We start from the raw sequence: 12,897 nt of genomic DNA, 5'->3' as shown, positions 1-12,897 counted from the left end.
GTCATCGTCAACTGCTGTCCGTCCCCAGCCCTGGGTGGCCTTGGTGACCCGCCACAGGCATTGTCAACCGCTGTCCATCCCCAGCCCTTGGGTGGTCTTCCATGGTCATTGTCAACCTCTGTCCATCCGCAGCCCTGGGTGGCCTTGGTGACCTGCCACGGGCATTGTCAACCCCTGTCCGTCCCCAGCCCTTGGGTGGTCTTCCATGGTCATTGTCAACCACTGTCCATCCCCAACCCTGGGTGACCTTGGTGGTCTTCCATGGTCATCGTCAACCGCTGTCCATCCCCAACCCTTGGTGACCTTGGTGACCTGCCACGGTCGTTGTCAACCACTGTCCCCCACCCTATATGACCCTGATGGTTTTCCATGGTCATTGTTAACCACTGTCCATCCCCAACCCTGGATGGCCTTGGTGGTCTTCCTTGGTCATTGTCAAACGCTGTCCGTCCCCAGCCCTGGGTGACCTTGGTGACCTGCCACGGTCATTGTGAACCACTGTCCCCAATCCTAGGTGACCTTGGTGACCTACCATGGTCATCATCACCCACTGTCTGTTCCCAGCCCCAGGTGACCCTTTTGGTCTTCCTTGGTCATCACCCACTGTCTGTCCCCAATCCCACATGACCTTGGTGACCTACCATGGTCATTGTCAACCACTGTCCCCAACCCTGGGTGACCTTGGTGACCTGCCATGGTCATCATCACCCACTGTCTGTCCCCAACCCTGGGTGACCTTGGTGACCTGCCATGGTCATCATCACCCACTGTCTGTCCCCAGCCCTGGGTGACCTTGGTGGTCTTCCTTGGTCGTCATCACGGGGTGATCTTGGTGGTCTTCCATGGTCTTCCATGGTCTTCCACGGTCACCGTCACCCACCGTCTGTCCCCTCCTCGCAGCGGGAGATGTACGAGAAGGTGTTTGAGAAGGAGCCCGACCGCCACAGCGACTTCTCCCGCCTGGCGCGGGTCCTCACCGGCAACACCATCGCCCTCGTCCTGGGCGGCGGCGGCGCCAGGTGGGTGCTGGGCACGGTGGAACCCAGCAGGGTGGAGGGTCCTGGGCTCGTCCGTCTTGGTTTTCCTTGTCTGTCTGTCTGTCTGTCCAGGGGCTGCTCCCACATTGGGGTGATGGAGGAGTTGGGGATCCCCATTGACGTGGTGGATGGGATCCGGCGGGCTGGGGGGTCCTCAGCTCATCCATGCTCTTGTAGGGTTTGTCCCTCCATCCAGGGGTTGCTCCCACATCAGGGTGATGGGGAAGTCAAGGATCCCTATCGGCCTGATGGGATGGGGGGTCCTGGGCTCATCCATCTGGGTTTTCCATGTCCATCCATCCAGGAGTTGCTCCTACATTGGGGTGATGGAGAAGTCACCCATCGACCTGGCGGGGTGGGGGGTCCTGGGCTCACCCATCTTGGTTTTCCTCGTCCATCTGTCTGTCTGTCTGTCTGTCTGTCTGTCTGCCCAGGGGTTGCTCCCACGTCGGGGCGATGGGGAAGTCGGGGATCCCCGTCGACCTGGCGGGGTGGGGAGGTCCTGGGCTCACCCGTCTTGGTTTTTTCCTTGTCCCTCCGTCCAGGGGCTGCTCCCACATCGGGGTGATCAAGGCCATGGAGGAGTCGGGGATCCCCATCGACATGGTGGGCGGCACCTCCATCGGGGCCTTCATCGGGGCGCTGTACGCGGAGGAGCGCAGCGCCGTGCGCACCAAGCAGCGCGCGCGGGAGTGGGCCAAGGTGGGTGCGGGGGGCCTCCCCCACCCCGGCCAGGGCCCCCCACCCATGGCCAGCCTTGCCTGGGTTGTTTCTAAACCATCTTCTTACTCTCCTTCTTCTCCTTCTTCTCCTTCTCCTTCTCCTTCTCCTTCTCTTCTCCTTCTTCTCCTCCTCCTCCTCTTCTTCCTCCTTTCCCTCCTCCTCCTCTTCCTTCTTCTCCTTCTCTTCTCCTTCTCTTCTCCTTCTTCTTCCCCTTCTCCTCCTTCTCCTCCTTCTCCTCCTCCTCTTCTTCCTCCTTTCCCTCCTCCTCCTCTTCCTTCTTCTCCTTCTCTTCTCCTTCTCCTTCTCCTTCTCCTTCTCCTTCTTCTCCTTCTCCTTCTCTTCTCCTTCTCCTTCTCCTTCTCCTTCTCCTTCTCCTTCTCCTTCTCCTTCTCCTTCTCCTTCTCCTCCTTCTCCTTCTCTTCTCCTTCTTCTCCTTCTCCTCCTCCTCCTCCTCTTCTTCCTCCTTTCCCTCCTCCTCCTCTTCCTTCTTCTCCTTCTCTTCTCCTTCTTCTTCCCCTTCTCCTCCTTCTCCTCCTTCTCCTCCTCCTCTTCTTCCTCCTTTCCCTCCTTCCTCCTCTTCGTTCTTCTCTCCATATTTTTCTTCCTCCTCCCTCTTCTCCCTCCGCCTTCTCCCTCTTCTTCCTCCTTCTCTTCTTATTCCTCCTCCTCCTCCTCTTCCAGTGCATGAATTCGGTCTTTGAGACCGTCCTGGACCTCACCTACCCCATCACCTCCATGTTTTCGGGCTCAGCCTTCAACGCCAGCATCAACAAGGTTTTCCAGGACAAACAGATCGAGGTGTGACCCTCTGACCACCCCCCCCAGCGAGGGTCCAAGCCCTCACTGACCCCCCCCCGATGTCCCCACGGCGTCACCCACCCCGTGCTGTCCCCCCAGGACCTGTGGCTGCCCTACTTCAACGTCACCACCGACATCACGGCCTCGGCCATGCGCGTGCACACCGATGGTAAGAGCGCCCAGGGGAGCTCCTGGGGGGCCACCCCGTCCCCCATTGGGGGGGCCCTCCTCACCAGCACCCCAAAACGGTGCTGTGGGGGCAAGGACAGGGCTCAGAGGGCTCGTGGTGAGCCCGGGCAATGGTTGGTGGCTTCCCAGAGCCACCTCACTGTGCCCCTGTGGGGTTCTGTCTGTGCCCCCCACATCCTGGGCGGGGTGGGGGCAGAACTGGGGGGGGGGCTGGAGGTGCCCCCCGACCCTGGGGAGGCTGCACGAGCCACTAACACACCCAGTAACCCCACTAACCCCAGTAACCCCCAGCCACGGCACGTGGGCCATGGGGATGGAGGGGAGGTGGGGACACCACAGTGGGAGTGGGGACACCATGGTGGAGGTGGGGACACCACGGTGGAGGTGGGGACACCATGGTGGAGGTGGGGACACCACAGTGGTGGGGGTGTTGTGGTGGGGTCATCGTGGTGGTGGAGATGGTGTGGTGGTAGTGAGAACGCAACGGTGGTGGGGATGATGAGGTGGGGTCACTGTGGTGGTGGGGACGATGAGGTGGGGTCACTGGTGGTGAGGATGATGATGTGGGGTCACTGGTGGTGAGGATGATGATGTGGGGTCACTGTGGTGGTGGGGATGATGAGGTGGGGTCACTGTGGTGGTGGGGATGATGAGGTGGGGTCACTGTGGTGGTGGGGTCACTGTGGTGGTGGGGATGACGAGGTGGGGTCACTGTGGTGGGAACAATGAGGTGGGGACACAGCGGTGGCGGGGCCGTCGCGGCGGTGGCGGGAACGTTGTGGTGGCTGCCCCTCCTCCTTGCCTCGGTGGCGGAGCTCACCTGGGACATTTTGCCGTCCACGGGCCGCCCTGGTGGCCCGTCAGCAGCCTGGCTCTCGCTCTGCCCGCGCCTCTAACACCCACTAATCCCCTCTCACCCCCTCTAACCCACCCACCCGCCCGCCCGCCCGCCCTTCTCTGCTCCGCTGGGGCTGCCAACGTCCCCCGCCCCCGGGCACCTCCTGGGTCACCTCCCCCGTGGCCGTGACCGTGTCCTCTCCGTCCCCAGGCAGCCTCTGGCGCTACGTCCGAGCCAGTGCCTCCTATACCCCCTACCTGCCTCCGCTCTGCGACCCCAAGGACAGCCACTGGCTGGTGGACGGCTGCTATGTTAACAATGTCCCAGGTCAGCACCTCGCTCGCCGGGGCCACCGGCCTCCCCTTCCAAAAACCCGCCTCCTCTCACCCCCCCTGAAAAAACCACGGCCACCCCCCAAAAAAAACCACGTCCACCCCCAAAAAAAACCCACATTCACCCCCCCAAAAAAACACCACGGCCACCCCCCAAAACACCCACGTCCACCACGACCACCCCAAAAAAGACCCACGTCCTGTCCCACCTCGAGCCACTTGGACTCTGCAAAGGGCCGGTCAGGGCGCGCCACGGGCTCCTCTGCCACCCGGGGGTGCCCGCCGGGCGCCCGTGGGGTGCAGACGTGCCACAGGCAGGGCGAGGGGCGAGGGGCAGCCCCCCCCCCGGGCCGGGGGGTGCGGGGCGGGCGGCGCTGACGCCGTTTGTTCCCGCCGGCGCAGGCTCGCTCTGGCGCTACGTGCGAGCCAGCATGACCCTCTCGGGGTACCTCCCGCCCCTCTGCGACCCCAAGGACGGCAACTTGCTGATGGACGGGGGTTACATCAACAACCTGCCAGGCAAGTAGCGGCTCCACTGCTGGCGGCCCCGCCGGGGGCGCAGGCGGGCGGCGGGGAGGGGGCTGCGTGGCCCCCACCAGGTGGGATTTCCGCGGACGGAGGTGTCCAGGCCGGATTTTTGGGACGTCTCGTTTGGTTTGGAGGCTTCTCAGGGGCTTCCTCGTTGGGTGTCGGCTCGAGGAACGTCCGTCCGTCTCTTGGGGTCCTCCGTCTCAAATGCCTTCCCAGGGCATCTCCGTTTCTTCCCGTGCAGGATGCATCCATCCATCCATCTTCCATCATCTCTAGGTGTCCTCAGGTCGTTTCCCAGGGCATCTCCTCATGCCTTCACATGCAGGATGAATCCATCCATCCATCTTCCATCATCTGTTGGGGTCCTCAGTCTTGATCATCCTCTTGGGGCATCCTCACAGACAGGATGAATCCATCCACCTTCCGTCATCTCTTGGTGTCCTCCATCTCAGGTGCCTTCCCAGGGCATCTCCATGTTTCTTCACGTCCAGAACGAATCTGTCCATCCTTCTTCCATCATTTCTTGGTGTCCTCCATCTCAGGTGGCTTCCCAGGGCATCTCCATGTTTCTTTATGTGCAGGATGAATCCGTCCATCCACCTTCCATCATCTCTTGGTGTCCTCCATCTCAGGTGCCTTCCCAGGGCAGCTCCATGTTTCTTCACGTGCAGAATGAATCTGTCCATCCTTCTTCCATCATTTCTTGGTGTCCTCCATCTCAGGTGGCTTCCCAGGGCATCTCCATGTTTCTTCACGTGCAGAATGAATCTGTCCATCCTTCTTCCATCATTTCTTGGTGTCCTCCATCTCAGGTGCCTTCCTAGGGCATCTCCATGTTTCTTCACGTGCAGGATGCATCCGTCCATCCTCCATCATCTCTTGGGATCCTCCATCTCAGGTGGAGGTCAGCTCTTGATGTCCTCAGTCTCGATCATCCTTTTGGGGCATCTTCATCCCCCTTGACCTGCCAGAAGAGTCCCAGTGTTGTGTCATCTCCTGGTGTTGGCACCAGCTGGTTTCTCAGACCATTTCCATCCTTCACGTCCAAAAACATCCCTGCATCTCGTGCCCTCCTTGGCACTGGGTGTCCTCCTGGAGTGTCCTCGTGCTCCTGACGTGCCAACCACCTCCTCCCACCCTGCACCACCCTCTCCTGGTGTCATCACCATCATCCCTTGATGTCCTCAGCACCAGGCGTCCTCCTGGAGCGTCTCCATCCTCCCTGACGTGCAAACAACCTTCCTCATCATCATCATCAACCCTTGATGTCCTCTGCACCAGGTTCCCTCCTGGACCATCTCCATCCTTCTCCATCCTCTTCCATGTGCAAGGCCACTTGATGGTCTCCTGGTGTCACTGGATGTTCTCCTGGAGCATCTCCACCCTCCTTCACATGGAAAAAAGCCTTCCTCCATCCTTCGTCATCGTCATCCCTTGATGTCCTCAGCACCAGACATCCTTCTGGAGCATCTCCATCCTTCTCCATCCTCTTCTCCATGTGAGCTGCCTCCAACCACTCGGCATCACCTCCTGGTGCCCTCACCCTGGATGTCCTGCTGGAGCATCTTCACCCTCCTTCACATGGAAAAAACCTTCCTCCATCCTTCGTCATCGTCATCCCTTGATGTCCTCAGCACCAGACATCCTTCTGGAGCATCTCCATCCTTCTCCATCCTCTTCTCCATGTGAGCTGCCTCCAACCACTCGGCATCACCTCCTGGTGCCCTCACCCTGGATGTCCTGCTGGAGCATCTTCACCCTCCTTCACATGGAAAAAACCTTCCTCCATCCTTCGTCATCGTCATCCCTTGATGTCCTCAGCACCCGATGTCCTCCTGGAGCATCTCCACCCTCCTTCATGTGCCAACAACCTTCCTCCATCCTTCATCATCGTCATCCCTTGATGTCCTCAGCACCCAATGTCCTCCTGGAGCATCTTCATCCTCCTCCACATGCAAACAACCTTCCTCCATCCTTCATCATCATCATCATTCCTTGATGTCCTCAGCACCCGATGTCGTCCTGGAGCATCTCCACCCTCTTTCACATGCCAACAACCTTCCTCCATCTCCTCCTGGTGTCCTGACCCAGGACACCCTCCTGGACCATTCCAATGACCTTCCTCCATCACTTCCTGGTGTCCTGACCCAGGACACCCTCCTGGACCATTCCAACGACCTTACTCCATCACCTCCTGGTGTCCTGACCCAGGACACCCTCCTGGACCATTCCAGCGACCTTCCTCCATCACCTCCTGGTGTCCTCACCCAGGACACCCTCCTGAACCACCTCCATCCTCCACATCCCCCCCCAGAAGCTGCCGCTTGCCTGCGCTCCCCGTTGCCCCCCCGCATGTTCCCGAGGTCCCACCCCTGCTCTGTCACCCCCAGGACACATCCCTGTGCCACCCCACCCCCCACATCCCCTGTGCCACCACCCCCCTCCCCAGGGGCTCGCAGTGGGGCATCCCCAGCCCCGCTGAGCTCCCGGTCCCACCCCGTTGTCCCGCAGCCGACATCGCGCGCAACATGGGGGCCAAGACGGTGATCGCCATCGACGTGGGCAGCCAGGACGAGACCGACCTGTGCAACTACGGAGACAGCCTGTCCGGCTGGTGGCTGCTCTGGAAGCGCCTCAACCCCTGGGCCGAGAAGGTCAAGGTGGGTCCGGGGGAGTTGTCACGGGTTGGGACCTTCAGGTTGGGTTGGGTGGAGGAGGTCAAGGTGGGTCCTGGAAGGGTTGTCAAGAGTTGGGACCTTCAGGCTGGGTTGGGTGGAGGAGGTCAAGGTGGGGTCCTGGGGGGGTTGTCACAGGTTGGGACCTTCAGGTTGGGTTGGGTGGAGAAGGTCAAGGTGGGTCCTGGAAGGGTTGTCACGAGTTGGGACCTTCAGGTTGGGTTGGGTGGAGAAGGTCAAGGTGAGTCCTGGGGGGGTTGTCATGAGTTGGGACCTTCAGGTTGGGTTGGGTGGAGAAGGTCAAGGTGAGTCCTGGGGGGGTTGTCATGAGTTGGGACCTTCAGGTTGGGTTGGGTCTAGAAGGTCAAGGTGTATCCTGGGGGGGTTGTCACAGATTGGGACCTTCAGGTTGGGTTGGATGGAGAAGGTCCCGTTGACTCCCAAGACCCCCAAGCCCTTGGGGTTTCTAAATTCTTCTCCAAGAGGAACCTGGGGGTGACTGGATCTGTCTTAGTCCCAGACTGCTGATGGTTTTAGGTCCAAGGAATTCCAGAGGTGTGGTTGAGCCTGGGGGTGGCTGGATCAATCTTAGTCCCAGACTATCAGTGGTTTTAAGTCCAAGGAATTCCAGAGGTGTGGTTGAGCCTGGGGGTGGCTGGATCAATCTTAGTCCCGGACAATCAGTGGTTTTAAATCCAAGGAATTCCATGATTCCATGATTTTAGAGCACTCTCAGGCACAGGGTGGGATTTTTGGGGGGTCCTGGGCAGGGATTGGACTTGATGGTTCTCTTGGATCCCTTCCAACTCATACCCTGTGATCCTGTGAAGACCCCCCCTCTCTCATCCCACCACCCAGGGCTTTGCCAACGGGGCACTGCCCGAGTCCCTCGCCCGCATTCCGGGGCGGATTGGGGGCCGTGGGGACGGTGGGGACGAGGTGAAGGGTGGGCTGTGAGCTCAGGGTGCCCCAGGGCTGTATCAGGGGCCATGGGGACACTGGGGATGAGATGAGGGGCGGGCTGTGAGCTCGGGGTGCCCCCAGGGGCGGATCAGGGGCCATGGGGATGGTGGGGATGAGGTGAGGGGTGGGCTGTGAGCTCCAGGTGCCCCCAGGAGTGGATCAGGGGTCATGGGGACGGTGGGGGTGAGGTGAGGGGTGGGCTGTGAGCTCGGGGTGCCCCCAGGGGTGTATCAGGGGCCGTGGAGACACTGGGGACGAGGTGAGGGGTGGGCTGTGAGCTCGGGGTGTCCCCAGGGCTGTATCAGGGGCCGTGGGGACAGTGAGGATGAGGTGAGGGGCGGGTTGTGACCTCGAGGTGCCCCCAGGGGTGGATCAGGGGCCGTGGGGACAGTGAGGATGAGGTGAGGGGTGGGCTGTGACCTCGAGGTGCCCCCAGGTGCCCGACATGGCCGAGATCCAGTCCCGCCTGGCCTACGTGTCGTGCGTGCGGCAGCTGGAGGTGGTGAAGTCGAGCTCGTACTGCGAGTACATCCGCCCGCCCATCGACCGCTTCAAGACCATGGACTTCGGCAAGTTCGACGAGATCTACGTGAGCTGGGGGGGCCACAGGGGGGCAGGCGGGGCCTGGAGCGGTGGGTGGGGTGTCCCACCCATCACTTGGGGTGTCCCACCCATCAGTGGGGTGTCCCACCCATCACTTGGGGTGTCCCACCCATCAGTGGGGTGTCCCACCCATCACTTGGGGTGTCCCACCCATCAGTGGGGTGTCCCACCCATCACTTGGGGTGTCCCACCCATCAATGGGGTGTCCTACCCATCACTTGGGGTGTCCCACCCATCACTTGGGTGTCCTACCCTTCAGTGGGGTGTCCCACCCATCACTTGGGGTGTCCCACCCATCAGCCGGGGTGTCCTACCCATCAACTGGGGTGTCACACCCATCAATGGGGTGTCACACCCATCAATGGGGTGTCCCATCCATCACTTGGGGTGTCCCATCCATCACTGGGGTGTCCTACCCATCAATGGGGTGTCCTACCCATTACTTGGGGTGTCCCACCCCTCAATAGGGTGTCCCACCCATCAGTGGGATGTCCTGGGCCATCAATGGGATGTCCTTGGCCATCAATGGGATGTCCTGGGCCATCAATGGGGTGTCCTACCCATCAATGGGATGTTCTGGGCCAGGGATGTCCTGAGCCATCAGTGGGGTGTCCTACCCATCCGTGGGATGTCCTGGGCCATCAGTGGGGTCTCCAGCCCACCCCTGAGGTGCCCCAGGCGCTCTCTGGGGGTTGCTGTGGCACCGACGCGCCGCGGCCGCTGTGCCCGCAGGACGTGGGGTACCAGCACGGCCGGGTGGTGTTCGAGGCCTGGCGCCAGGGGGACGTCATCGACAAGATGGTCCGGGACCGGCGCTCGGCCGACTTCTACGAGAGCAAACGCATGGACGTGAGCGGGGGGCACGGGGGGTGGGGGTCCCTGTCCTGGGGTGGGGGGGTCCCTGTCCTGGGGTGGGGGTCCCTGTCCTGGGGTGGGTCACCCCAGCCTTGGCACCTCCATCCCAAGGGTTTTTTACCCCCCTGGAGCCGTTTCGGGAGCAGCACCTTCCCTTTCCCTTGTCCCTCGTCCCTTGTCCCTCGTCCCTTGTCCCTGTCCCCTCTGTGTCCCTCGTGTCCTCCTGGTACAGTTTGTCCCCCCCAGTGTCCTCCTGGTGCATTTTGTCCCCCCCAGTGTCCTCCTGGTGCATTTTGTCCCCCCCAGTGTCCCTCCTGGTACAGTTTCTCCCTCCAGTGTCCTCCTGGTGCAGTTTGTCCCCGCCAGGGTCCTCCTGTCCCTCAGCAGCATCTTCCTGTCCCCTCACCCTGCTCCATCTCCTGTCCCCTTGTCCCTCCTGCTGTCCACTCACCCTGGTCCATCTCCTGCCCCCTTGGTCCCTCGTGCTGTCCCCCCACCTTGGTCCCTCTCCCGTCCCTTTGTCCCTTTACTCCCCTCCTGCCCCATTTCTCCCTCTCCCCTTCCCTTCCTCCACCTCCCATCCCTCTCCCCGTGCCCCTCCCATGCTCCCACCCCCTTTCCCCCCCCATCCCTCCTCCTGCCCCTCCATCCTCACCCCCGGGGGGGTTCCCTTGTCCCCCCCGGCAGGTTCTCACCTGTCCAGCGCCGGATTCACCGACCTGGCTGAGATCGTGTCGCGCATCGAGCCGGCCAAGCCCTACCTGTCCGACGGCTACGGCGACGGTGAGGGGGGCACACGGCCTGGGGGGCACAGCTGGGGGGTTAGGGGGGCACATCTGGGGCTGGGGGGCACATCTGGGGGTGGGGGGGCATATCTGGGGCTGAGGGGGCACATCCAGGACTGGGGGGGCACATCTGGGGCTGGGGGGGCACATCCGGGGCTGGGGGGGCACATCTGGGGCTGGGGGGGCACATCTGGGGCTGGGGAGCACATCTGGGGCTGGGGGGAACATCCGGGGCTGGGGAGCACATCTGGGGCTGGGGGGGCACATCCGGGGCTGGGGGGGCACATCTGGGGCTGGGGAGCACATCTGGGGCTGGGGGGAACATCCGGGGCTGGGGGGGGCACATCTGGGGCTGGGGGGCACATCCAGGACTGGGGGGGGGGGCACATCCGGGGGGGCTAGGGGGGCACATCCGGGGCTGGGGGGGCAGATGTGGGGCCGGGGGCTCACCCCGGCCCCCCCTTTGCCCCCCCAGAGGAGTCGGACTGCCTGACGGAGGACGAGGGCCCGGAGTCGGGCCGGGGGCGAGGAGGACGCCTTCACCCCCTCGGAGTGGGCCGGGAACGGCGCCTTGGAGGCCGTGAGTGACCGCGGGGACCCCCTGGCTCGGGGGCTGGGGGGCCCCGAGGGTGTCCTGACCCCGGGCAGGGGGGTTTGTGGGCATGGAGACCCTCCAGAATGGGCTCGGGGACAGCCCAGGCCCTGCATTTGCTGTGTGACCCCCCTCCCCGTGTCCCCAACGTGTCCCTGTGGCCTTGGGGACCCCGTGTTTGCTGTGTGCCCCCCTCCCCGTGTCCCCAACATGTCCCTGTGGCCTTGGGGACCCCCAGGACCCCACATTTGCTGTGTGTCCCATCCCAGTGTCCCCAATATGTTCCCCACGTGTCCCTGTAAGCTTGGGGACCCCCAGGACCCCACATTTGCTGTGTGTCCCCCCCCACGTGTCCCCCTCGTGTCCCCCCCCATGTCCCTGTGGGCTCGGGGACCCCCAGGACCCCATATTTGCTGTGTGTCCCATCCCAGTGTCCCCCATATCCCCCCTATGTCCCCCATGTCCCTGTGCTCTCAGAGCCCCCTGCCCCCCCCATTTGCCGTGTGTCCCCCCTGTGTCCCCAACATGTCCCCCCCATGTCCCTGTGGTCTCAGAGCCCCCCTGCCCCCCCCATTTGCCGTGTGTCCCCCCCCTGTGTCCCCAACGTGTCCCCCCCATGTCTCTGTGACCCCCTGCCCCCCCATTTGTCGTGTGTCCCCCCCATGACCCCAACGTGTCCCCCATGTCCCTGTGCTCTCAGAGCCCCCCTGCCCCCCCCGTATGCTGTGTGTCCCCCCCGTGTCCCCCCCATGTCCCTGTGACCCCCCTGCCCCCCCATTTGTCGTGTGTCCCCCCCCGTGTCCCCAACATGTCCCCCCCATGTCCCTGTGACCCCCTGCCCCCCCATTTGCTGTGTGTCCCCCCCATGACCCCAACGTGTCCCCCATGTCCCTGTGCTCTCAGAGCCCCCCTGCCCCCCCCGTATGCTGTGTGTCCCCCCCGTGTCCCCCCCATGTCCCTGTGACCCCCTGCCCCCCCATTTTCCATGTGTCCCCCCCATGTCCCCAACGTGTCCCCCATGTCCCTGTGACCCCCTGCCCCCCCCCAATTTGCTGTGTGTCCCCCCCATGTCCCTGTGCTATCAGAGCCCCCTTGCCCCCCTCAATTTGCTGTGTGTCCCCCCCATGTCCCCCCCATGTCCCTGTGACCCTCTGCCCCCCCCATTTGCCGTGTGTCCCCCCCCGTGTCCCCAACATGTCCCCCCCGTGTCCCCAGGAGGACGAGAGGACCCTCCGGCACCGCCCCAGCGCCGCCGGGACCCCCCCGCCCCCCCCGCCGGACCCCGACGGTTACTGAGGGACCCTCACGGCTCTACCTCCCCCCAGACCCCCCCCCGGGGGTGCCCCCCGCCCCCAAAAAACCCCCCAAATCCTCCCCTTCTGGCACTTTCCCGGGGGGGCCCCTCCCTGTCCCCCCCCCGGGGGTGACGCGGGGGGGGGCGGGACCCCCCATTGCCCCTCCCCCCTCGCACTGTTGCACTGGCCCGACCCCCCCCCCGGCCCGACGTGGGGGGGGGCAGCGACTGCTGTAAATGTTCCTTTATTTTGGGTTCGTTTTCTTTATTTTCTTCTTTTTTTTTAATTATTATTGTTATTATTTAAACCGAGGCTGGCTGTAAATTTTGTTGATTAATTCCTGTTAATATGATTAATTAATTAAACTGAAGGAGGTGGTGCTCGTTCCAGGGGTGGCACAGGGTGGCACTGACACAGGAATGCGGTGGGATTGGGAATGGGGGGGGATTGGAATGGAGTGGGATTGGGAATGGGGTGGGATTGGGAATGGGGTGGGATTGGGACAGGGTGGGATTGGGAATGGGGTGGGATTGGAACAGGGGTGGGGTTGGGAACAAGGTGGTATTGGAACAGGAGTGGGATTGGAACAGTGGTGGGATTGGGAATGGGATTTGGGAATAGGGTGGGATTGGGAATGGGGTGGGATTGGGAATGGGGTGGGATTGGAACAGGGGTGGGGTT

At 62.5% G+C, this 12,897-nt stretch overlaps 1 protein-coding gene across 3 annotated transcripts in view; it reads left to right on the top strand.

Annotated features, from left to right (window-relative positions):
- PNPLA6 (patatin like phospholipase domain containing 6) overlaps positions 1 to 12,586 on the top strand; it is a 33,314-nt gene extending 20,728 nt beyond the window's left edge. The window contains exons 25-35 of one of the 3 annotated variants that reach the window (XM_051774643.1): positions 901 to 1,019; positions 1,583 to 1,739; positions 2,442 to 2,558; positions 2,658 to 2,727; positions 3,796 to 3,912; positions 4,320 to 4,436; positions 6,960 to 7,108; positions 8,523 to 8,675; positions 9,422 to 10,327; positions 10,805 to 10,909; positions 12,137 to 12,586. In XM_051774643.1, the coding sequence (XP_051630603.1) occupies positions 901 to 1,019; positions 1,583 to 1,739; positions 2,442 to 2,558; positions 2,658 to 2,727; positions 3,796 to 3,912; positions 4,320 to 4,436; positions 6,960 to 7,108; positions 8,523 to 8,675; positions 9,422 to 10,327; positions 10,805 to 10,822 (1,923 nt within the window). In that variant the 3' untranslated portion in view covers positions 10,823 to 10,909; positions 12,137 to 12,586. The remainder of the gene's footprint in view (positions 1 to 900; positions 1,020 to 1,582; positions 1,740 to 2,441; positions 2,559 to 2,657; positions 2,728 to 3,795; positions 3,913 to 4,319; positions 4,437 to 6,959; positions 7,109 to 8,522; positions 8,676 to 9,421; positions 10,328 to 10,804; positions 10,910 to 12,136) is intronic. The other 2 variants (XM_051774644.1, XM_051774645.1) reach the window with 2 other exon arrangements.
- Positions 12,587 to 12,897: the final 311 nt, after the last annotated feature.

Source organism: Manacus candei, unplaced genomic scaffold (genome assembly GCF_025592945.1).
Source record: "Manacus candei isolate 608988 ecotype Guabito, Panama unplaced genomic scaffold, ASM2559294v1 h1tg000210l, whole genome shotgun sequence".
Classification (NCBI taxonomy): Eukaryota; Metazoa; Chordata; class Aves; order Passeriformes; family Pipridae; genus Manacus; species Manacus candei.
Note: the sequence above shows the minus strand (reverse complement) of the source record. Positions and strands in the feature narration are given on the sequence as shown.